The sequence below is a fragment of the Erpetoichthys calabaricus genome, chromosome 10 (assembly GCF_900747795.2).
Source record: "Erpetoichthys calabaricus chromosome 10, fErpCal1.3, whole genome shotgun sequence".
NCBI classification, from domain to species: Eukaryota; Metazoa; Chordata; class Cladistia; order Polypteriformes; family Polypteridae; genus Erpetoichthys; species Erpetoichthys calabaricus.
Genome location: NC_041403.2, coordinates 162,785,880 through 162,811,394, shown reverse-complemented (window position 1 = coordinate 162,811,394; position 25,515 = coordinate 162,785,880). Strand labels below are relative to the sequence as shown.

The window sequence follows — 25,515 nt, the reverse complement described above, 5'->3', positions numbered from 1 at the left end:
ATGTACATTATCTTCATATTACTTCTAGTCTCCTTTCACTTGCTGTCCCTTCATCTGCCATGCTGATCCTAAGTGCTGTGTCAACCTGCCTCGTCTTCCTTCTTGTACGAGGTGAGTAAAGTGAAAATATTAGAGTCGTTAGTGGCCTGGCTGGTAGATGTGAGACCAAGAGAGAGGCCGGCAAAGAGAATTGATATAGAATGTGAGAAAGGTAGTGGGGAAGTAGCCATATTAACATGAAACTATTTACTTAGACAAGCCCTTGCACAGCCTGCAATCAGAAAACAAATGAAATAAAATTTAAAAAATAAAATTGGGAATAACATTCTGAGGGTGCTCTAGATATTGCACTGTCAAAATTAATGATTACTCAGTATATTTTGTTTTATGTAATGCAAGGGAAAGGCCCTGGAGGGAGGAGAGCCGAGCCTGGGCTCACCCAGACCTACCATGTCATGATGGATTATTTCTTGTCAGTTTTATGCTTCTTAGAGGTTTCTGTTATTATTGAAGGAATCTGGAATGGCCATAGTTTTGAAAACTACTGTTAAAAATATTCAATTGGTTTTTATTCTCTCCTCTGTGCTTCATTCATGAAGGATTTGGGGCTTTTTAGCTTTGTTCACAATATCATTTGTGCAGCTCAGTTAGCAAATATTTGATCAAAAAATATCCTCTGATGAACAGGAAAACTCTGAGGTTTTTTTGGAAATGTTTTATTGTGCTTACTTCATGGCTACTTTAGCTATTTGATATTTAAAATCATTTGCACTTTCAGACAGCCTTGAAACACCCGAATGAGGGACGGGGACCACTAAGCTATTAGCTAAACAAATGGGTGACAAATGGACTGGATGGTCTGTTCTCATTCTTCAATTGTCTCATGTTCTTATGATATTGCGCATTTTGGGGTTGTTGTCTTTTTATTTTTCTGCATGGTTTGTACTTTCAAGTTTTATTTCTATAGCACATTTTCACAAAAAGGATGGATCTCAAAGTGCTTTACAAGATGTCACAGAAGTAGTTATGAGCAAAGAAAAACAAATTAAAATTAGATAAGAAAAATAGTTAATATAGGAGAAATAATATACATTTACATAAGGGTATAGGGCTAGGGTTAGGGTTAGTTAGTTATAATTAAGTGAATTAGAGTCCTTAAATATCTATCCATCCATTATCCAACCCGCTATATCCTAACTACAGGGTCACAGGGGTCTGCTAGAGACAATCCCAGCCAACACAGGGCGCAAGGCAGGAAACAAATCCCGTTCAAGGCGTCAGCCCACCGCAGGGCGTGCGCACACACACACACACACGCACACACCAAGCACACACACGGGACCATTTAGGATCGCCAATGCACTTAACATGCATGTCTTGTTAACTGTGGGAGGAAACTGGAGTACCCAGAGAAAACTCACGCAGACATGGGGAGAACACTTGGTGCCATGGCCCACCTGCCAAGTTGTTTTGCCTGCTTAAGGTAAAGTCATACCTGATGGAGGATCGCAGGAATCATGGGAAAGAGGGGTCCTTTCATCGGATTGGCTGGCCCAGCGATGTTTCAGCTGTGGAATGACCAAATGGGGGAGGCAGCTTGATGGATGAGGTCTCCAGGACTCTAAACAAATCCAAATCATATTATGTGATATCATCTACTGTTAAATTCTGCTCCGTACTTCAAAATTTTTTATTTTTATACTGTATTGAGGATTTGTTCTGTTCTGTGTATTGTATTGTATTGTATTGACCCCCTTCTTTTTGATACCCACTGCATGCCCAACCTACCTGGAAAGGGGTCTCTCTTTGAAGTGCCTTTCCCAGGTTTCTTCCATTTTTTTCCCTACAAGGGTTTTTTTGGGAGTTCTTTCTTGTCTTCTTGGAGAGTCAAGGCTGGGGGGCTGTCAAGAGGCAGGGACTGTTAAAGCCCATTGCGGTACTTCTTGTGTAATTTTGGGCTCTACAAAAAATAAATTGTATTGTAACATGCAAACTCCACACAGGGAGGACCTGGGAAGTGAACCCAAGTATCCTAACTGCGAGGCATTTAAGGACCATCCGTCCTTAAATATACTATACAGTAATCCCTCCTCCATCGCGGGGGTTGCGTTCCAGACCCCCCCGCGAAAGGTGAAAATCTGCGAAGTAGAAACCATATATTTATATGGTTATTTTTATATTGTCATGCTTGGGTCACAGATTTGCCCAGAAATACAGGAGGTTGTAGAGAGACAGGAACTTTATTCAAACACCGCAAACAAACATTTGTCTCATTTTCAAAAGTTTAAACTGTGCTCCATGACAAGACAGAGATGACAGTTCCGTCTCACAATTAAAAGAATGCAAACATATCTTCCTCTTCAAAGGAGTGCGCGTCAGAGAGAGAGAGAGAAAGAAAAAAGCAAACAGTCAAAAATCAATAGGGCTGTTTGGCTTTTAAGTATGCGAAGCACTGCAGGACAAAGTAGCTGCGAGGAAGGGAGCAAGCATTTTTCAGCATTTTTTAGATGAGCGTCCGTACCCTCTAGGCCAGTGTGCGAACAGCCACTCTGCTCACTCCCCCTCCGTCAGAGCGAGCGAGAGAGAGAGAGAGAGGAAAGCAAACAATTAAAAATCAATACGTGCTGTTTGATCTTTTAAGTATGCGAAGCACCATGCGGGAAGCATATCACTTGCAAAGCAGCCACATGTAAGCCCAGCAAAGAAGGGAGCACTGTGAAGGTAATCTTTCAGCGTTTTTTGAGGAGCAGCCATGTCCTCTAGGGGTGCAAACAGCCCCCGTGCTCACAATATATTTGAGGAGTTTTATTTAATACATAATACGCGCTGTGGTTGGGTAGCTTCTCAGCCATCTGCCAATAGCGTCCCTTGTATGAAATCAACTGGGCAAACCAACTGAGGAAGCATGTACCAGAAGTAAAAAGACCCATTGTCCGCAGAAATCCGCGAACCAGCAAAAAATCCGCAATATATATTTAAATATGCTTACATGTAAAATCTGCGATAGAGTGAAGCCGCAAAAGTCGAAGCGCGATATAGCGAGGGATTATTGTATATATATATATTTTTTTAGTCTCTAAAGGACAGTCTGATGATATAGTCAGTTGGCCAGGGTGAATAGAAGACAAAAATAAAATAGCTGTGCAGAAAAAAAAAAAAATCTGTAAGGGCTCCAGGTCAAAAGACCACCCAGCTCTCTGGGGAATTCTACCTTGCATAGACAATCTTAATTCATTCTTTATGCGGTGGGTGATGTGGCAGGTTGGGGTATCCGCTTTCATTCAAACATCACAGGCAGCTGCACAGGACTTCAATCAGGCACAACACCACCACAGAAGAACTGGAAAATAAAACAAAGGAAAGTAGACATGAATAAAGATTACAGGTTCATTGAAGAGAATGATAATCCTCTGCATGTCTAGTTTATGAAGGTGTTATCACAAGGAAGCATTATTATGCTAGAAATAGCTATTAGAAGATGGGTAAATTGTGACCTCGAAAGGGATGTATGTGGCCGGCAACAACACTTAGATAGGCCGTGGCATTCAAGCGATGATTAAGCCTACTGGGCACTTGCCAAAAGGTCAAAAGATGTCATCTACTTAGCGTTATGTTTCCCCCTCAGCAAAAACATGATAGAAAATGGCTTTTTCCAACAAGAAAAAGTGTTACTAAGAGTAAGAAAAACACGCTAAACACCATAAATGGCAACATAATTCAAATACGAAAGGCCTGCCTACTGTCCACTGCTGCACTGCTGCAGATTTAGTACACGTCCTTTGTGTGACACGGCATCACAACTGGCACAGTTTCTTTGTTCACTTTTTCTTGTATTATTTTTCTGGTGCTTTTCCATGAGAGGGTAGAACGTCAGTGCCTGATCTGCACGATTGATGGGCCGCTTGAGTTATTGCAGTCTACCACAGCTCAAGTCTTAGTGACTTCCACATTTTACCTGACATGAACATTGACAGTCAATGCTTTCTGAACATTGCTTAGGGGGCTAGTGTCTTTCTAATTCTTTTTTTTTACTTTAGCATTTATTCCATGCAGGAATTTGCACCAAACTGAAGTCCTCACAAGAACGAATTCTCCAAGCATGTAACTGAGGTTTGGTCATACAGTGTGCGGCAGATGGCCGGCACCCTGACTCAGCCTGGACGCCTGCATAATGGAAGAACCAGGAGAAAGAATGTGCTCGGGGCATTATCTCTCCTGGAGGGCTAGATGGCAGCCACCCTGGGTTGCAGTGGTGCCTTGGATTCCCACAGGACTTGGTACAGCCCTGTTGAATTTCATGGGCGCCACCAGGGATTGTGGAGCCCTACTTTGTATGGCTTCCACCATCACCATAATGGACCACCAGAAGTACTCCTGGGTGCAGCATAAAAGTAGCCTGCTGCCTTCATTCAGGGAGCCAGAGTTGGAAGGAAGAAGGATGAAGCTTGCCAGGAGAAGTGGAGGCAGATAGAGGGAGAGTGAGAGCGAAAGAAAAAAGAGAAGAGAAAGAAGAAAAGGCATTGCTGTGATGTATCTTGTTCTTTGGAACTGTGCTTGCTATGTAGGGAATGAAGGAAAAGCCTTTCCCCCTTGTAAATAAAAGGTGGGTGTTGTGCTGAACTTGTGTCCACGTCTGTTTGTGTCAGGTTTGGTGGCCGCAAGTGTCGTGTGCATCAGTTGCACTGGCTGTGTCACTGTTTGAAGACCAATTCACATTGTCGTCACTATTGTTTGATTCAATTAATGGTTCAGTTTCAGTTTGTTCTATAACTGGCTTTACATGCTGGACACACACTGGTGAGCTTCTACTCAACTCATGAATGTTGATGAGCTATCATAGAGTGGTAGAACATATAGAAAAATTCCTGATCATTCTGAAGAATGATCTTATTTCATCCACAAGATAGTAACAGAATACTGTCCCAAGTGTTATATGGGCTTAACTCTGTAAATGCCATCAGAACAGGCTTCCTCGAGTTTCACTACTCCCTCCTCAGGGTTAACCATTTTTTACATGGGATATCAAGCCCAATGGACGCTCAGGGTTAACGTCAGAATTGAAAAGTTATTTAGTTACAGTTGGGACCCTCTTGTCCTCTCTATTCGATGTTCATTTTTTTGACTATTGTTTTGATTTTTGTTTGATGTTTTTTTTTGGAAAAAGATATGGCAACCCCTAATGGGAGCAGTCAAAAAAAGGAAGAACAATTGCACCAAATCAAAAGATCAAAAGTTAAAACTTCTTTTTTTATCAATGTTTATATATTACTAGCTGTGTAAACCCTTGTTGTAAAAAGGGTCTTAGAAACTATTGAAATCATCAGAAAAAAAATTGAAATGTAGAGGTAATTGAAAGGAATTACTCTGGGTATCTCTCTCCTAGGTGGTTTCATTTTGCCGACGTGCTCGCCTCGCTTGTGTATTAGAAGTGGGAGGAAAAGTACAAGGGATACTGATTTGCGGATGTGCTTGCTTCGCTTATGTATTACCAGCTAAGCAACTGTCTTTCTTCGGATGTTTTGTTTTGCCGAAGTGTTGGCCTCGCTTGTGAATCCTCTGATGTGGAGCCCTTACCCCAACTCCACCTCTCACTTCCGGGCCGGACAGACAGACAAACACACACTTCCATGTGTAGACATTTATATGTAAGACTAGTTATGCAAGCCTGTGCTGTAAAAAGCCGGAGGTGGTCCTAGAAACTATTGAAATAGTCAGAAAAAATATTGAAATGTAGAGATGTCAGATAATTGAAAGAAACTACTCTGGGTGTCTCTATCCTAGGAGGTTTCGTTTTTCCGTTGTGCTCATATCGTTTGTGCATTAGCGGCTAAGCGTCTGTCTTTCTTCTGAGGTTTCATTTTTGCCGATTGTGCTGGACCGCCTGTGTATCATCGGAGGAGGAGCCCTTACCCCATCTTGCTACTTGCTATACATAAATTAATTTTTGTGTTCAAGTATTAAATTACACACATTACTAAAGTCTCTTGCAACTTTTGACCCACATCCACTTCCTGAAAGTGGTCATTTACCTGAATTGTTCACCTAAATAAAATGATCATGGCAAATTTTTTATTCATGCAGCTGCAGAGTCTGGTTTATTCAACTTTACTTTTTGTAGCAGTAGAGGTTCTGATCCACCTCTTGAACCCTCAGGTACCACTCCAAACACCAGGTAAAAGTATAATTATTATTTATTAAATAATAACTATGTGCACAAAGCACCCTCCACTCCACACTACTCATATAAATCAATAATCCAAATACAAATACCAATCCTCCTCTCCCAGACACTTCGCCACCCTACCTCCCAGCTCAGCTCAGTGTACTGGGCTTTCCCAGAGTCCTTTATATCCCCTGACCCGGAGATGTTTCTGTTCCATTACCCACAAGTCCTTATTCCTTCCGGGTCAGGGTAAACAGTCCTTATCTTCAACCCGGAAGCACGTCGTTTCTTCTTGTCATGTGACCATGATGTACTCCCGGGTTATAGGGCACGAAAGAGTCCTCGAGCCTCCCTACAGCGACTCCCGGTGGTCCCCAAGGTATCCAGCAGGGCTGTGCATAAAAACTACAAAGTCCATGAGGCCCTGCTGGAATTCGGGGCCCGTCCATGCTGTCGGGAGAGCTCCTCCTGGCGGCCTGGGGGTGAGGGCTGGAAACTCTCACTGGCCATCCATCACATTTTATAATAATTGTTCAATATATTATTAATTTGATTTGATTTGTTGTTGATGGTTCTTTAATGTACATAATATAAAAATATAATCATTGTCTTGCAGTTTACTCCTCAAATATCCCTCCCCATATCTGAGTATACGAGAAAGTTGAGGGGATACCTCTCCCGATTTTTGTAATTATGTGCTTTAGTTGATCTCATCGAATATCAGTATGGGGTTGAATTGACATGGCATGCTCCCTTCAGTCTCCCTTTCATTTTGATGTTGCAGGGCTGAACATCTCCCAGCCTCAGGGTCAAGTGGAAGCAGAGGAGGGAAGTAACGTCACTTTAGTGTGCACGATGACAAGTGCGACTCCAGTGGGACCGGTGAGATGGTACAAAGGGGCTGACAGTGAGCGCACACATTTCTACTCAGGATCCCCCAAAGGAGGAGATAAGAATGACCCTCGAGTGTCCTGGACAATGGAGAACCCAACTGTCAACTACAGCATCACAGTAAGAGACGTCAGAGTCAATGACACGGGAGAGTATTACTGCGTGAAATACACAAAGGCAGATGAGGAGAAACCGTACGCCTCAGGACCGGGGGTCAACCTGATTGTGAAAGGTGGGTGACAGTCTCTGATTTTTCAGTGTCTCTTAAAGTTCTCCAACAGTCCCAAAAATGTGGTATTAGGAGAAAAGCCTGCCTTTCAGCAGATCAGATCAATGTGGCTGTAATTGTTAGGGTCCTTTTGTAATGTGCAACTGGTAGGGAGAAGGCAGAAAATCCAAAGTAGCATGTCATGATGGAAGATGCTGGCTTGTTCTACTTTTTGGAGTCATGCTGAAGACTCTCCAAACTGTCTCTGCTGGTGTTTTGCACTTTTTCTCCTTTCGGAAACAAAGAAACATCTTGTAAATAGTCATAAGTGTTTTGTTATTGTTACCATTTCTTAGAGTCTTCTGTGTTGTTGGACGTCAGGCTCCTTCAAACTTTGCTTTTTGTCTCCACATGGCTAATTATGCATGCGTAGGGCATGTGCCTCTTTCTCTAATACTGATGTAGAACTCGAAGATCGACCTGCAAATCTGATTTCATAAAAATAAAGTTTCAAGAACTTGCGTTATTTACTTATCTGTTCTACCACTACCTACCGTATATACTCGTGGATAAGTTCTCCCGCAGATAAGTTGGGGCTTGATTTTACTGTATAATTTCTGGTATTTTATAATGTCAGTCGTATAGGTCGAATGCAGAAAACTCACGCTATTGGTACAAGGGATTATTATATGCTAACACCCACCTGACAGAGTAACCACGGAGCACACTGCCTTTTTTTATATATATATTGTGCCTACGTGACCACACAGTAATATCCAAACTATTCCGAAGCGATGTCTGCACTGATTTGTGTTTTTTGTATCTCACACCCTCATACACCTTTATCGTAAGAGCATCCCTTATCTACAATGGACCGTTCGATCAGAAGAAAATGTGAAGCTGGTTTTAAATTTAACGTTGCTGAAGTAGCGAAAGAAATTAGTAACTGCACTGCTGCGACAAAATTCAATGTGTCTGAGAAACTGGTGAGATTGAAGGGAACAAGAACATGTAACCAAAAAAATTTAGTGTCGCATTTTTGATCGGGCGTATAAGTCGGAGACTGATTTTATGATCGATTTTTCGGGTGTCAAGACCCGACTTATATGTGAGAATATACGGTAAGTCCGACAAGGTCTGTAATGTAAATGATCTGCATTATGCAACTGGGGAGCGGTCACATCAGGGGAATGTCTCGCTGGCCTCGCAAAGCATTATGGGGCACTTGGTGTTAAAGATTTCCTAAACCGGTTGAATTATCAGTAAATAATTCGATGAACAAGGGCAAACATGAATGCAGCCAATTCACTTTGGTGAAGTTCGCAGGCCAATACTAGTGATGGACTGATGCCTCATCCATGGGTGCATGTGGTACTTCTGGGTAAGACTCTGACCCTTATGACCTAAAACTGGCTTAAGGTGACTTTGACAATGCATGGAAAGAAGGACTATGCAGACATGGACAAATTTGTTGACACCCCTCCAAGAAAAACAAAGAACCCACAATTGTCTCTGAAATAACTTGAAACTGACCAAAGTGATTGGCACCCATTATTGTTTATTCCATATTTAACAGAAAGAGTTTTGATTCAACAGAATATTTCAAAATGATAATGTAACAGGTGTATAAAATAAAAAGTTTAGTTGTTTGGAGCTTCACCAAATACCTGATAACATTCATTGTGTTGTATGTTTTCTGTTGTGGTCCTGTTATATTTCCCTACTCTGTTTGTTGTGTTATGTTACGTCATCAGTGTTCGTCTCTCTCAGTATTCGTTGTGTTACTGTGAGTGGAGGTAAGCACGCTGTTATTTCCTGTATGGTAAAATTAATTAAATTATTTTAAATTGTTTGAGTTCATTTTTTTTGTATATGACAGTAATTGTAATATGATTTTTGTTGTATTCAGTTGTTGTTTTGAAATGTTTTGAATGCTTTTCTATTAATTGTGGTTATGTGTTAACGTGAGTGTTCAACAGCCTTTCCACGTGGTTTTCTTTTGTTAATAGGAGGAATCACAGAGCTTGAACTGTCACTTTTTATGTTCTGTTTAATATTTCAGACCATTAATAAAAAAAGAGAAAACATCAAGAACTAAAGGGTGTTTGCAGTATTCTTTCATGGCGGTTTGTACGGCACGTTGCATCTATATCACAACACCGAAGTTTTAAGGGTTAACTGAATCCAAAGGCCAGGACGCAGCAGTACGGCGCATGAGGTGGAGACCAGTTACAATAACACAAATGAAACTGATGGGAGCCCTCCATGAGACTTGTGCACCAGTCCACAGATCGTTCAGTCCACTCCTCGTTATCAAACTGCTCCTTCTGCAGACGACATGTTTCTGTTCCTTCTATCGATGTTCAACAGGATTCCAATCAGGGCTTATCAGGCACACTCTATGTTTGACTGCTCTCCTCACGTATCAGTAAATCTGCCCACTGCCACTTAATATGTAACTTTACATGCGTGTCTACTGATCTTCTCTTTCAGTGACAGATGAAGTAGGAACTGAGATGACCACCCAAGTGGATCTCCCTACCAGCTCCAAGTTCACCTGTATGATCACACTGCTTCAGTCAGACATCATCAAAACCGAACAGCCATTGGTTGGCCAGACACTGAGCTTCACACTTCATGAGAAAATGAAAAATTCATACAGGATATTCACAACAAACAGCTCTATAGACTTCACCACGGCAGACCGGAGAACGCGGTTCACCTGTGTGGTCACTCACATGGAAAATATGACTGCGGCCAACAGCATCCCGCCGTCTTCAGGTAATCCATTAAAGTGTCTCCGCAGCCAGATGGCTACAACTCAGCTTATTGTCACTTCCATTTTGTCATGTTTCTGTACTCTGGCACTCTGCGTCAAGCAGTCTACTGTGGTGAGAAGATGTAAGACACAAATATTGTCCATCACATAGAGATTCTAATACAGTATAGATGCATGTTTTTGTTCTGCAGAGCACAATGGTGTTTTTCTTTATACCACTTTTCATAAAGTCCGTTTGGCTATTGGGGTGATTTTTTAATAGAATTGGAACAGTACAGGAGGGGTATATGGTTACAGTTTTCTGAATAAAAGAAACAAAAGGAAAGTCCAACAGCAACCAGAAATCTTCTACACAAAGACAGTGAAGAACAATGTGTATATATAGCAGTGGCAGGCCGTCAGGGCCTTCAAGGCCTTCTCTGCTGGCCTAAAAAAATATCTGAATCACAAACTGATGTTAATTATATTTTGTCCATGAATACTTATTAAATAATTCCAAATAGTCTGTCCGCTTCCTTTCATAGCTTTTCCGATGGCTGTGCTGCTTCCAGACATGTATTTTCGTATTAAAGCATTTAACCAATCACATTTCAGCCATCATTTGTTGCCAGGCAGGGTCAAAGTCAAAGAAGTCTGCCCGGAGGTCTTCACAATCCGTTCTGCAGGCCCTCTAACACAAAATAGATGTCGATTAAACCATTGCTTCAACCAATCAGATTTTGAGTTGGTTTCACTAGGGCCCTCTAGCAGGCGTACGGCAACGTCACCGTATTCAGACCTGTTGATTGGATAGGATGGTGTAATAGAAAAATCTGAATGAGAGCATCATGGGACAGCTGTACACATTGGTATGTTTGGCGGTGACCATTCCTGTGTCCACTGCTTCTGTTGAGCGGACATTTTCAGCCCTAAAGCGAATTAAAACTTATGCCAGAAATATGACAGGGCAGGTTCGACTTTCGGCATTAGCTTCGATGGCGATAGAAAGGGACTTCGTGATGGAACTGAAGCGCACGGATAATCTGTATGACAGAGTAATTGAACTGTTTTTGAGGAAATATATATATATATATACTAGCCGTCCCCCGTGGCACCACATGCGTAGTAGTCAAAAAAAGGACAAACTTTAAAAATCCATAAACAAAAAGGTATTGCTAGCTAAGCGGAGGCAAGGTACGTTCCAAAACACAGAGGTAGGCCGACTCCCACTCCAGACGTCCCGCTTCCCCCTCCCCTTGGCCCGTAGCCTCTGTTTCGAATTAACGTGAATATATTACTCCTGCAAGCGAACTATGATTCTTAGAAGTTGCAAAAGCAACCAGAATGTTCAAGAATATTCTAGAAAAAAAATTATCTAAATCCATTAAGTAGTTCTCTCGTACGCTAGCTGAGTGGAGGTAAGATACTACCCTAGGCTGGCACGTGAGTTAGGAGGGCCTCAGCCTGCTGCGTTTCTCTCAGATTTATGCAAATAAATCGGTACTGCAAGCAAACTATGATACTTATCACGATGAGAGAAGTCACAAAATCAACTGAAATGTTCAAATAAATTCTAGAAAAAAAACCCGATCTAAATCCGTTAAGTAGTTCTCTCGTTTGATAGCTAAGCGGAGGTAAGTTACGCCCTGAGGCTGGCACATGAGTGAAGAGGGCCCCGCCCCCTCCCCTTGGCCCGCTGGGTCTCACTCAGATTTGCGCAAATAAATCGGTACCGCAAGCGAATTATGATACTTATCACGATGAAAGAAGTCGCAAAATCAACCGGAGTGTTCAAGCAAATTCTACAAAAAAACCTGATCTAAATCCGTTAAGTAGTTCTCTCGTGAAAAGTGGACAGACAGACACATGTTGGATTTTATATATTTAGAGATATACAGCCATTCCACATCCTCCTTCACAATGTCTACCAAATCTCCTCATTTCCAATTTTTGCAGAGCAGCAGCTGGAGCCTTACCCAGCATGCATTATCCATCATATTGTGAACACACACACACACGTCGGGGCCAAGTTAGCAACTTCACTTCACCTAACCTGCATGTCTTATATATAACCAGATATACTGTATGTGGGTGGCATAGTGGCAGCATTGCTGACTCGCCACAAGGAGACCACGGTTCTAGTCCTAGGTACTCCCTGCATGTTCTCTCCATGTTCACGTAGACTTTGTCCAAATGCTTTAGTCCAAAGACATGCAGGATGGACTGCTAATACTAAATTGGCTTCATTGTACGGGTGCACGTGTGTGTGTACCTGCGTGTGTGTGCGTGTGTGTGTGTTCACCCAGAGTTTGTTCCTGCCTTACCCCCGATGCATGCTGGGATAGGCTCCAGCTTTGCAATGCTTAAAAAATGGAAGGATACAGATATACAAGGGGTGAGCAAAAGTAGGTTTACAGTTGTGAGTATGCGAAACACAGTGTTTATTCTTACAAGAATGTATAAATAATGAAGGCTGGCAGTCTGAGCACTTACGTAGGAGACTGAACCTAAGTGCGCTGTGCCATTGTGACATTCTATTGAGTATTGTAATAACCATAACCTGCATGTCTTTTTCCATGCGAACAACTGTAAACTGATATGTGTTTATATACATACACTCAAAACAAACAGTCCAGAATACAGTATGTCTGGAAAGTCTAATAAGTACTAATGTAAAATGAATAAAAACTCAAACGTGCAAGTGGAAGAAGATGTTCAAATGAGCCTTGAGCAGGTGCACCACGTTTATTACAAATCCATGCAGTTTGGTCCGTTTAAATAAACGTGACACTGATTGTGGCCTGATGAACGTTAAATGTCACTGACAGGACATTAGGATTAAAAGCGTCACGCCGTGGGTTTGCTCTTCACAGAATGGCCTGCTGTTATCATTCAAGGCATATAATCATAATGGATGTCACTTTTGTCCAGGTGCTCCAGGTTTATTCCAAAGATATTAAAACTGGGACAACTGGTCATTTTGAATTTGTAACAAATCTGCCTGCTTATCCGAAACGGGTCAATCGTTACCGCTAACCTGTCCTACTTTAAGGCAGATGATAAAAAGGATAAGCCAATATCGCACCCTGCAACGCACCTTTTTAAAATGTTCAGTTCAAACCTGATGACTGACCATTTACAGTATGAGAGAAAAAAAAATAGCTAGTGGACAATACCCATAAACATTGAGAAATGGATTATACCAAAGGAAAGACAGGAGGAGAAAAGAACAATAACAATCCCTTTCATCCGTGCCCCCAACCCAAAAATAATAATTCAAAAAAATTATACTGTATATACAGTAGGAATATCAATCCCCCAGTTCCCCTTCTGAAGTTCACATGTAAGTCCAAAGTTCCAGCCCCTGTTGGCAGCAGGTGAAACGAAGAGTATAATTGGATGCCGTCCCCAAACAGTGAAAGTCTTAACTGTAAAATGCTATACAGTCAGTCTGCGCCATGATAAACAACAATAAGGTCTTTGTGTAGCTCACCCGCGTCCGTGGGAAATAACGGAATGCCAAATTGACAAATCAAAAGAGAATGGCCAACTTCCACTGAACAGTCAGGTCTTTAGGAGATCCGGGACCTCTTCTCATGGCCTGGGCAGATGCTTATCTGTTAAGTCCAGTTTTTCTCGTCTTCTTCTTGGCTGTCCTTTCTTCTTTTTAAAATGGTGCGTTGTAGGCAATTTGCTCCCAGAAATCAAAAAAGGAAAACCGGATGACCCACCTTCCGGGGCATTGCTGTCAATCACAGTCTTTAAGTGCCACAAAACCCGATCGACAGCAGAAAAACACATTACTGCTGTTTATGTGGCAGCACTACAAATTGTCTTAATGTTTCATTAAGTGTGTCCTGTTGTATTATCGTGAAGTTTCCCTTTACTTACCCTTTACCTAGGGGTAAGTGTACTCATCAGATTCGTTACTGGGTTGATGTACTGTTGCATCTTAAGATTAACACACACATAAATAGATATATGCATACACACAGAAACTCCACAGTGTCCCATGAATGACACACACATAGCTGGTTAACCTCTGGCACTTTAAACCACACAAGCGCCTTATGAATAACACAACTTGTCACTCTCCTAGGACTTCATGAGACTCACATACACACAGACCCTAATCACAACAGTGCCCCATAAATGACAAACACACAGCTGGTTAACCTCTGGCACTTGAAACCACACAAATACCTTAGGAATAACACAGCCTGTCACTCCCTCAGCACTTCGAGGCTTACTTTTTATCGGCACGAACAACATATAATGTTTTAAAGATATTTCGGACCTATATATTACTTTTGGTCTACATTTAAACATACAAAGGCTCAGCATCCTTGAGTTTAGACCATTTATCAACCAAGAATGCCTTACTTTACGTACTGTTCCCTGCTATTGGGTGGCGCTCTCACCCTCAGCCTTAATAAACCTCGCAGCACGGAGCGTATGACAAACCTCTGGCTGCACCAGGTGCTCAAAGAAATCTACCTTATTACTTCAATCACTCTAAAGACATTAAGACGAAGCATAGAAAGTTAAAAGCAGCACGGTATTTATTACAGGAATAATAATACCAGTAGAACAAAGAATAATAGAAAATAGGACTGATAGTAAAGAGAGGTAGGTTAGGAGCAGGCGCTGATACAGCGCATTGCTGCACCCACCACATGACAAACCAACTCAGGATCCAGATTAGGACCCGAGTGCAGCCATGCAACGGGTGACACTCAGCGCCACACTAGTTCAGATGGAGTGCAACCAGTGTGAGGATTTTATGGTTGCTGGAGTGCCAATTCTGCAACCAACACCCAAGTTTTTCCCTCAGGTTGGAAGGCCTACATGCAGGGATGGCTGTAGATTAACATCATACCCAGGACGAAGCAATTGCGTGTTAAGGGCCTTGCTCAAGGGCCCAACAGAGCAGAGTCCCTTTTGGCGTTTACGGGATTCGAACCGGCAACCTGCCAATTGCCAGTGCAGATCCCTTGCCTCAGAGCCACCACTCCGTCCATGATAATAAAGTCTGGATATATACAGTCTTTAGAAAAAGCTAATACAAAAAAATAAAGATGACAAGGATGAATGTTGCAGGTGGCTTGTGACCTTAGCACTCATAGTTGTTCATTAGATGCTTTTCTGACGATCTGATGGAAACGGCCACACATTGCTGGTGCTCTGTTCTCTTCTGACATCTTCGTCCCTTCTTCTTCCTCCCTCCTATGTTGCTCTTCAGACAAGGCATATTTATTATAAAATTCTACAGGGGGGTTTTGCAAGATGTGATTGTTGGATATTCTGATTGGCTGGCTGTCAATATGATAAATGAATTCACTGTCCGTTTTCCCAAACAATAAAACTTTTTTGATGTTGCGTAGTACCTAATGGCATGTCTTCCTTTCCCAGGCTGTAAAATAATTTAGCTACTTATTGTTCCAGACGCCCAGGTTATAAACTAATTGATAGCCTTAGGCACCAGCATGTCTTCCTTTCTTTGTTGGAACAGCTGTTTCAAAAGTGAGGTACAACTGAGAAGAGGGTATGCTTTGATGTGTCCTGAATTTAGTTAATCTGTTGTTTTGTCTTGAACAAAATATAATGGAAATACAGAGCAAAATGTACAAATTTTGCACCCCACAGCTCCTGTAATGGACTGCTGCCCTCTTCAAGGTTTTTTTTTTTTAAATATTTTTCACCGACTTTGCACCCTGTTTTACTAGAAAAGAAAATTAACATTGTAATCATTTTTTATTTCTCTTCAGGTCCTGGTGTGCCATTGTGGGTCATCTTCATGTTGGTAAAGTTCAGTCTGTTTGTGATGATCAACGCTTTCCTTTTTTGGGCTGTGAACAAAGAGAACTGGAGGGGAAATGGACAGAGAGAAGGCATTTGGGTAAGAACAGAAACATTTTATTAAGTCTCTGTTACAAATGCAGTGCTGGAAATGATTTGAGCAGAAACAAAATAATAAGAAAGGGTTGGATGGGCTGACTTCCTTCATCATGGGTTAAGGTTTGTTTGTCACTATACAGCGTTTTTAACAAGGAATATTTATCTTTAGTGTCATTTTATTGAAGGGCTGTTTTTGAGAATCAGTGAATGTGCATTGGCATCACTAAAATGGCACTAGTGTGCGCTTGTGTGAGTGTGTTCACCCTGTGATGGACTGGCACCCTATTCACAGATTGGTCTTTCCTTGTGCCCTGTGCTTGCTGGGAAAGGCTTAAACCCCTGGTGGCTGGAAAATGATATGGTGTGGTATTTAGTTTTCTCCAGGATTATAAATCTTGGGCTTAATGACTTAAATGGCACACAAAGGTAAACTGAGAGCTGACTAACAATGAGAACGTTCATACGCTTAGTGCCATCTAGGGGTTGTCTGAATAGCTACCACTTTTACTCAGAAAAAAAAACAGAAAACTGTATGCAGGGATATAAATTTTACATTAATTTGCATACCAGACTCTTTTGTCCAAAGTGACTTACACTTAAGCGAGTAAACATCAATATGGGGGACTGGACAAGGGTACAAATCTGATCATCACATTAAATTACATTACAAAACATGTAGAGATTCACCAAACAAGAGATGAGTCTTCTTAAACACGTTGAGGGAGTCAGCAGCCTAAATGGAGGTGGGCAGCTTGTTCCACCAGACAGAAACTGCACATTACAAGAGTCTGCATTAAGATCTGATGCCACCCACAGGTGGTATCACCAGACGCCATTCATCAGATAGATAGATAGTGTCACAAGAATGAGTCGGAGACATCACAAAGGTTTGGGGCAGCTACCCGTATATTATGCTCAGCTGCAAAATTGCTCTTTTTAGTTACACGATGTGAATAGTTCAGAGTCCAAAACAGAACTCCCTGTACTGAGGCAAGATGGCAGTTTTAAAGGCCTGGAAAGGAAATGACGTCAGCGTAGCAGGAATTGGGAGTGGCGTTCTCGTGGTCGGAAGTGACGTCATCCTTGGGGCCGGCAAGAGGCGGGATTTCCCTGGCGTAGAACTGCAAGTGATTAGGCCCTTCAGCTGTTCCACATGCGCACGTGTGTGACAATAGATAGATAGATAGATAGATAGATAGATAGATAGATAGATAGATAGATAGATAGATAGATAGATAGATAGATAGATAGATAGATAGATAGATAGATAGATAGATAGATAGATAGATAGATAGATAGATAGATAGATAGATAGATAGATAGATAGATACTTTATTAATCTCAAGGGGAAATTCACATACTCCAGCAGCAGCATACTGATAATAACAATATTAAATTAAGGAGTAATAAAAATGTAGGTAAAAACAGACAATAACTTTTTATAATGTTAACGTTTACCAGTGAATCTACAAAATTAAGGGACCATTGTAACATGGCCAGTGAAGAACAGCTGGTCATTGATGACCACCACATGGTTGTAAAACAGACTCAGCAGTTGTCAGCGATAATGAGGTGAGCTGAACAGAGATGGGGTGCTGAGTAGGCTGACGAGTTGGGATAACAAGAAGGTCCAACTTTGACAAGTTGAGCTCAAGTTGTCGTTCCATATTCCAGTTTGCCATATCAGTGGGAGACACAGAGCTTCCAACTCACAGTTTGGTGGTCTTCTGGAGGGAACGACAGGCACAGCTGTCCATTGGACAGGGTGATAGGCCCAGTGAGGAAGTGTTTAGAGAAAAGAGGAGAGGACCCAGCACCGATCCTTGGGGCACCCCGATGCTTGCTTGATGAACCCTTGACATCACTCCTCATCAGAACACGCGGTAGGAGCTGCCCAGGCGGTGGGACTCAAACCACTACACGGTCAGAGAGGGTGGTTATGGGGGACCTGGTGTCTGGCCATGCCAAAGGCAGAGGGGAGAGATAGCGGGGCTCAGATTTCAGACGGCTCTTTCATCCACAAACACATAAAAGTATTGTGAAATGTTATGATAAATGAAAATGAAGAAGATTATATGTGAGCATAAATAATTGGAGGTGTCATAAAACATACGTATTTGCTTACTGATTTCTTCATTTATTTATTGTAAGAACGTTGAATGCAACATCTTCACTGTTGTTTTTGCCATAACGGTGCAGCGATTAGTGCGGCTGCTTCATGAATCCATTGTACAACATCAGAAAAGAAGAAGGAAGGAGTAACACCATTAATAAGCAGGTAGAAACTAAGGGATCATTTAAAGGCTCACGGTATTTCATGAGAATAATGAACATCACGTCAGTTTTACCCGAGAGGTTTGTTTCTTACCAATGAGAAGCCAATTTTACGTAATTTTAGTCACACTTGAATTGTGGGTCATGGTGTAGGCATTTCAAATGAGTGAGAAACTATGCAAAATAAAAATAAGAACAAGAACAGGCTGATGGTCTCTTCTGATTTTCTCCTGACTGCAGGCAAGAATCAAGACTGGTAGACGGCAAATATGGACGACTGCCTCCTCTGCTCATCGGGAAAAATGACGCCCGTCTGTCAGCGTGAACACAAAGTCAAGCTGTTTCTGTTCCATGATTTACTAGTAAACTCAGACGTTGAAGCCACATTACACTTGTTTTCTGCATCCCTTCAAAGCCAGATTTCCGTTGGCTCATTTCTTCTTTTGCCACGTTTGTGTTTTCAAGCCACAGACCTGAAATTTGGGACTGGGTGTCTCTTTTTGTCGTTTTTTTTAAATATTATTTACAACACCCGACTGCTACAAATATTATTTGGGAAATTGTGCTGTTGGTCATTTCACTGTTTTCTGTTCTTTGTGAATATTGTTTTGCTGGTCAGTTTAATATTATCTGTTTATGGTGATTGTGCATTTTTATTTTACATTAAATTATGTAGGGCGGCACGGTGGCGCAGTGGGTAGCGCTGCTGCCTCGCAGTTGGGGGACCTGGGTTCGTTTCCCGGGTCCTCCCTGTGTGGAGTTGGCATGTTCTCCCCGTGTCTGTGTGGATTTCCTCCGGGCGCTCTGGTTTCCTCCCACAGTCCAAAGACATGCCGGTTAGGTGGATTGGTGGTCCTAAACTGGCCCGTTTGTGTGTGTCCTGCAGTAGGTTGGCACCCTGCAGCACACCAGCCGAGGTGGAGGCGTATTGATTAGTACTCTTACTTTTCAAGGTGTGAATTCAGGTTTGAAACAAAACAAAATGAGGACCCAGCCTTTTCGTAAGGCAACTTTAGTCAGCTACATGAAAGACAACATGCCATCTCTTTCTCTTACACTTTGGGCTCTTATACTTTTTGAGCTATATATATTGTAACAAAAAGGTGCTATATAGGCACCTGACCCGACACAGACTCACACCGGCGGCACTTATAAAAACAAAGAAACTTTTTATTTTTCTTCACCTGTGGGGCACGTCTTCCCTGTGACCACCACAGGCACAACACAGACCCAAGTACACCAAATAAAGCCCACCACACTCTTCTTCCTCCACCACTCCTCCTGCACAACCTCGTCCTCCTCCTTCTGAATCTAGCCATTGAATGGTGGATGTTGGCCCCTTTTATAGTTCACCTGGAAGTGCTCCAGGTGGTTGATTGCCGAGTTGCGACTGCACTTCTGGGTGTGGTGAATACACTGCACATAAGGACTCAGGAATCCCAGCTGCAGCACACCCTGGCGGTGCCTGTGGGCCCCAACAGGGCTGCACCCAACTCCAATTCCCATGAAGCCCTGCGGGAAACTGAGGCACCGCTCCAACCCAGGGGAGCTGCCATCTAACGTCCAGGGGAAGGTATTGCACTGTCCACGGCTGCTCCCCCTGAACATATAGCGAAGGGGTGTACCAATATATATATATATATATATATATATATATATATATATATATATATATATATATATATATATATATATATATATCCATTCATTGTCTATATATATAAAATCCTAAGCCTAAAAGTGCAACGGTGACGTTGTTAATGTCACGGTTTTTGTCACGCTTTAAATTGGGCTTATTTTAAAACCTATATATATATATATGTTTGGTATCATTTTTTTCAGAATTTATCAAACTTTAATGTGTTTTTAGATTTTCAGATTCTTATTTTCTGTTTTTAAATTATAAACTAAAAAATATCAAGGACTCACGTCTCGCGAAATGGGACTTTGTACCAAAAGATTTAACCAGACCCTGGGCCGGAAATAAAAGTCAAAGAGCAGGACAGCTGCTGTATAGGCTTTTAAATGTTCAAAGCGTCGTGCGAGATGCAGATCACGTGGCACAGCAGCAGCAAGCCAGCAGCAGATCGAGCAAAGAGGAGGTAAAAAAAAAATTTGTTTTCCATTGTATCACCGTTTAAGAGGAGGTTTTGGAGGAGCAACCACGTCTCACTGGGGTGCGTTCAGCCCCCCTCTTCACAACATCATGAGCGGCAGAGACACAAAGTGGTTGGCGAGCGAAGCGAGCAGGGAGGAACCCACTAGTATATATATATATATATATATATACAGTATATATATATATATATATATATATATATATATATATATATATATATATATATATATATATATATATATATATATATATATATATATATAAAGAAGCCCCAGTAACGTTTGTTTACACATTTCTTCTGAACGATTCGTTAGCTGAAAGTCCTCAGTGTTGTTGTGTCACAGAGAAGATTTGCAGCATTGTTCATAATGGCTCTCAGTTTTATATTATCATTCTTTGCTCCACTACTACCTGCACTGGATCGATAGTGCGTCCCACAACTAAGCCTGTCTTTTCAATCAGCTTGTTAATCCTGTTGGCCTTTCTTGAAGTGATGTGACCAGTGCCCCTCACTGGCCATCACAGAGTTGTAGAAGATGTGAAGGATGTCAATTCCCACATTAAAAAGAGCAGAGCCTGCTCTGCCCTTTCTTCTCCAGCTCTTCTGTATTCTGAGATCAGTCCAACCTATCATTAATGTGGCCCCCCAAGTACTTGTAGGAGTGGACCACATCCATATTCACTCCTCAGATAGTGACCAGACATGGAGGCTCTTTGGTGCAGGAGCAGTTCCTTGGTTTTGCTAATGTTTAGTTGCAGACAGTTCTTAAAGTACTCCACCTGACTCCTCTCCTATGTCTCATCCCCCTTTATCAATACCCCCCATAAGTGCAGAATCATCTGAGAATTTCTGCAAGTGATGTGACCTTCTGTTATATTTGTAGTCACAGGTGTACAGCATAAAGAGTAAAGCAGTCAGGCCTGTTCCTGGTGGTACTCCAGTGTTGCTCACACAGTCCTTGTGTCTCACAAACTGGTGGTATACCTGACAGATGGTCCATCATCCAGGACCCCACAGGCTCATCCACCTGTAGATCTCTGAGTTTACATTTAACAGGGATGGCAGGACAGTACTGAAGGTGCTGGAGAAATCAAAAAGCAAGCTCCTCACAGTGCTGCCAGCTTTGTCCAACCTTGTGGAGGAGACAGATAACTGCACCCTCCACTCTAATGTTTATCTGATGACAATATAAATGCAAACAAATATAAATATCAAACTGGGCGTCAAGCATCTCCAGTACCCTGACATTCATTGATTATAAAAACAGTATTTTATGATCCTATTTTTGTGGCAGAAGGTGAAAAGCTGGAAAAGGGAAACAGCAGCCTGTTGGCTCAGTGAAACCACTCCACTCTTCTGTTTCACTATGGATGGCCGCCCACCCAGGGTTGGATCCTGCTGTGTGCTGCTGAGCTAAGCCACTCTGTGACAATTCAATGAATTAAGTAGACTTGATAACAGCTGCAATGATGGACAATACACTATTGTTTAAAACGACAACTGCATTTTTAGTTGTGAGTAAACCCTGTAGTTTCACTAAATGGGAAATATGCTTGAAATGAAAATAGATTAAGGATTGTAGCTGTTGCTCAAATCATTGAATATCATAAACAACTGAGTTAATAATCTAAAGAAGGGTAAAACAGTAATAAATAAACAAACAAATAAATAAACAAACATCCAGGCTCTTGACTGACAAGCTGTGTTTACATCTCATGTAAGTTATTAATATGTCTTCTCACCATTTACCGTCATTTCTCAGAATGTCTATAAGCGACTTCAAGTGCCAGCATACCACTTCCCCTTTTCGTCATTTTTGTTCCCTCACACCAAGTCCATCTGCCTTTAACAAAGTCTGGTTAGACTGTAAATTTAGAAGAACTACACTAGCAGGCCAAATTGTGTTAAAATTACACGGTGAAATGTAGATGTGCTGTAGTTATGGCGTGTTCAGATCATACAAACAGCACGTTACCCCAAATATAGCGATCAGTCCAGTGTATATAAAGAACCTCCAGAGATAGGCAGATAACTCTGTTCCATTCCTAATACTGTACAGATGAGAAATGACAGAAAAGGCTTTATAAGACCATCAACTTGTAGCAGTGCAACCTCAGGAAGAACTCCATTTCCCAGCATCCCCAAAGGGGATTACCCTCATTGGATGGCTGAAACCAGGAGTGGGTGCTGCTGGGAATGAAAAAAGGCCAGCAGGAAAGTTGAAAAGGGGGCCTTGGTGGAGCAACGAGATATCAGTGTTTATGTGTAACCTGTCTGACGTGTCTACTGAAAAGTCAATTGTGCCCTGTGGATGGTTTCCCTTCAGGATGAACAGATTGTCTTGTGCCTGCCTGCCATGTGTAGAGTGGGGGATTAGTAGGCTGGGTCTTCAAAAGCAGCGCTCCTGCAAATCTCACCCCTCGCCTTTCGGGACTATTGGTACGACTGTTTCATTCATTTATTATGGAAGCTGTTCCTGGGATTGTCATCTTCACACCAAACCATTTCATCCACTTTTGCTGCATTGGACTGTTTAAGGACGTTGTTGTTGTGTTATATTTGTATCACTGTAGGGGAAAGGGGAGGTTTGTCTGATTTTTGCTATTGGTATTGGATTTTCCATTTAATATGTTAGTTATTCATTGGTTTGTTCCGTGTCACTCCCTGGGCTGGGTTGTGGTATAGCAGGTCCACGGCTCAAAATGAATGGCCAGTTTTTAAATAACTAAATTGTTACTTAAGGAGGGGAGCATGGTAATGTGGCCGGAGCGGTTCCTGGGCACGATATGGGCTTAGGGGTTTCCACACTGAAGCTCACAGAGGAGTGATCACCCGTGTCCGTAATTGATGCCGGGAGCTGCTAATTGCCACACCTGTGCCACATCCTCATTATTAATAGGAGGAGTGCAAGTGCAGAGGGGAGGAGAAGGAGAAGAAGAAGGAGAAGGAGGAAGAAAAAGAGCAAGAGCAAAAAGAGTAGGCTCACTGGTGGAAGCAGGCAGCTGGGAGGAAAGCCCCTCAGCAGTAGTGTATGGCGACACTCGGTGGGGGCAGCAGGAAGCGGTCACTCCAGCTGAGTGATCTCCATGAGCTGGAGTGACCAAGAACGTAGTTGGCTCGCTGCATAGCCAGAAATGGTCGCAGACCCTGGTCACTGGGGAACCTGAGTCTCAGTCCTGCGTAACCTGTACAGAGCCAGGTAACGGAAGGCTGCAGGGCCCCTGTTGCAGGGCCCGTATGGGAAAAGCAAGGCAGCCGCCAGCTAAAAGAAGGCACCAGGCTTTTAAAGGGAACTGCTTCCAGCCATTGTTTTTAACCTCATTTATTTACCTGGATTATTTTAACCTCCACTATTATTCACCCTGTTTTTATGGACCATTTATCGTGGACATTTTTGAAGCGCTGTACTTTGGGTACTGTTTTGGTTTTGTTTGTTTTGATCCTTTTTAATAAAAGCACTTTTGCACTTTTACACCATCCCCTTGCTCAGTTTGATTTGTCCCCTTCAGACCAGTTAATCCGGTTACATTACCGATGGTGTTGGGTTCGAGAGGTTCCCAGAAGTGAGGTGGGAGCATGAAGCTGAACCCTCACCATCACATGGGTGCGTTCCTGGAATTCCCATCTCAAAAAGAAATTCGACGGTGTGAATCTTAGCGGCACTGGACCGCTACACTGAAAAAAGTATAACATTGATGTTGTTCATTCAACGTAAATTTTCTCTTTCAAGCAACTTAAGGTTAGTCATTTAGTGTTGTAGCTTGAAATATTTGGTTTCAGATCTCAATCAAAGTAAAAAAATTTGTTTGTACCAAAGTAAGTTATGGTGGAGGAAATAAACATAAAAATCCTATTTCAGTTAACCTAATATTTTAGGTTGTTCGTGTGCTGTGTGCGAGGGGCCGTTTGTATATTCTCCCGGTTGAACTTTCCAGCATGTTGGCTTTCCAACTGACAAAAAAGAAGAACACTTTCCTGAGTGGAGTGGACGTGACTATACAGGTCTGGTCGTTTTCAGCAGGAGACTTTCATAATGGAGGATTTCTGGTAAGTAACCCTGTTTCTCAACTGTTAATTTTAAGTATAAGAACTCGAATTAAAACATACTTTCAAGAAAGCTGTAGAAACGTTTAATAATTCTTTGTTGTATATTTAAGATTTACACTGCAAAATGCTTGTGTATTTGCACTAGATTTCTAAATAAATGTAAAAAGTACAGCATTGGAATGTGTTATGTTCATAATATTTCTAATAGCATAAAAACAGGTTACGACCAAAAAACCATTTTAAATTGTAACAACTTAAAAAATAGATTTACTTCAGTTTAAAACAAGTGAATTACACCCAATGACCCTAAATGATTTGCCTCAACTTAAAAAATAGATTTACTTCAGTATAAAACCAGTGAATTGCACCCAATGACTCTAAATGATTTGCCTCAACTTAAAAATTGTGGTTCAATAAGATAAAAAGAATTATATTGGTTCAGATTGATAATATTAAGTGTGAATCATTACCTTAACTAGACAAAGAGCCTGTTTCGACAACGTAAGATGAAACGGGCACGAGTGGAATAGTAATAAGTATAAGCACCACAAACCTGATATAGGTGTATTGAATGAATGCGTAATTAGGCCTCGAGCTGTAGTCGAAATCGCCTTTCAGGCCTCTAGAACTTTAATCGAAGTCGCCTTTCTCTTTGAATTTTTGCGGCCATAAATCCGCCTCCTGCCGCGATGTTGGGGTTGGATGTCAGTCGAAGTCGCCTTTCTCTTTGAATTTTCGTGGCCGTAAATCCGCCACCTGCTGCGATGTCGGTCTCGTAAGGTTTTTCGGGCAGCTGCGCAGAAGGCGACTGCGCATTCGGCTTCGGACGTACGTGAGTGAGTGAGTGAGTGAGGAGGCTGGCGAATTATGTATTAAGATTATTTTAAGTTGAATGGAGGTTATAGTTTTTTCAGTGTACAAACTTGGTATTCATCTTCAAATGAGAAGAAAAAGAAGGGGTATGGATGTGTGCAGGATGTTCCATTTGATGAGTAGTTTCCCGAATGGAATGCCCAAATGGCTAATGTGGGTTCAACATTCTCTTTAGTTGTTCACATGCTGAGGTACAGGATGTGGCCAACAGCTTTCAAACTGGTGAATCCTGGGCCATGGCTACCCGGTCAGGGACCTCTTAGTAGAAGATTTTGGTGTTTTG

At 41.9% G+C, this 25,515-nt stretch overlaps 1 protein-coding gene across 1 annotated transcript in view; it reads left to right on the top strand.

Annotated features, from left to right (window-relative positions):
• The window catches only part of LOC114658479 (signal-regulatory protein beta-1-like), a 239,528-nt gene continuing 214,013 nt past the window's right edge, over positions 1–25,515 (top strand). Inside the window, exons 1-2 of the mRNA XM_051932652.1 lie at positions 1–111; positions 6,948–7,286. Of these exons, the coding sequence (XP_051788612.1) occupies positions 60–111; positions 6,948–7,286 (391 nt within the window). The 5' untranslated portion in view covers positions 1–59. The remainder of the gene's footprint in view (positions 112–6,947; positions 7,287–25,515) is intronic.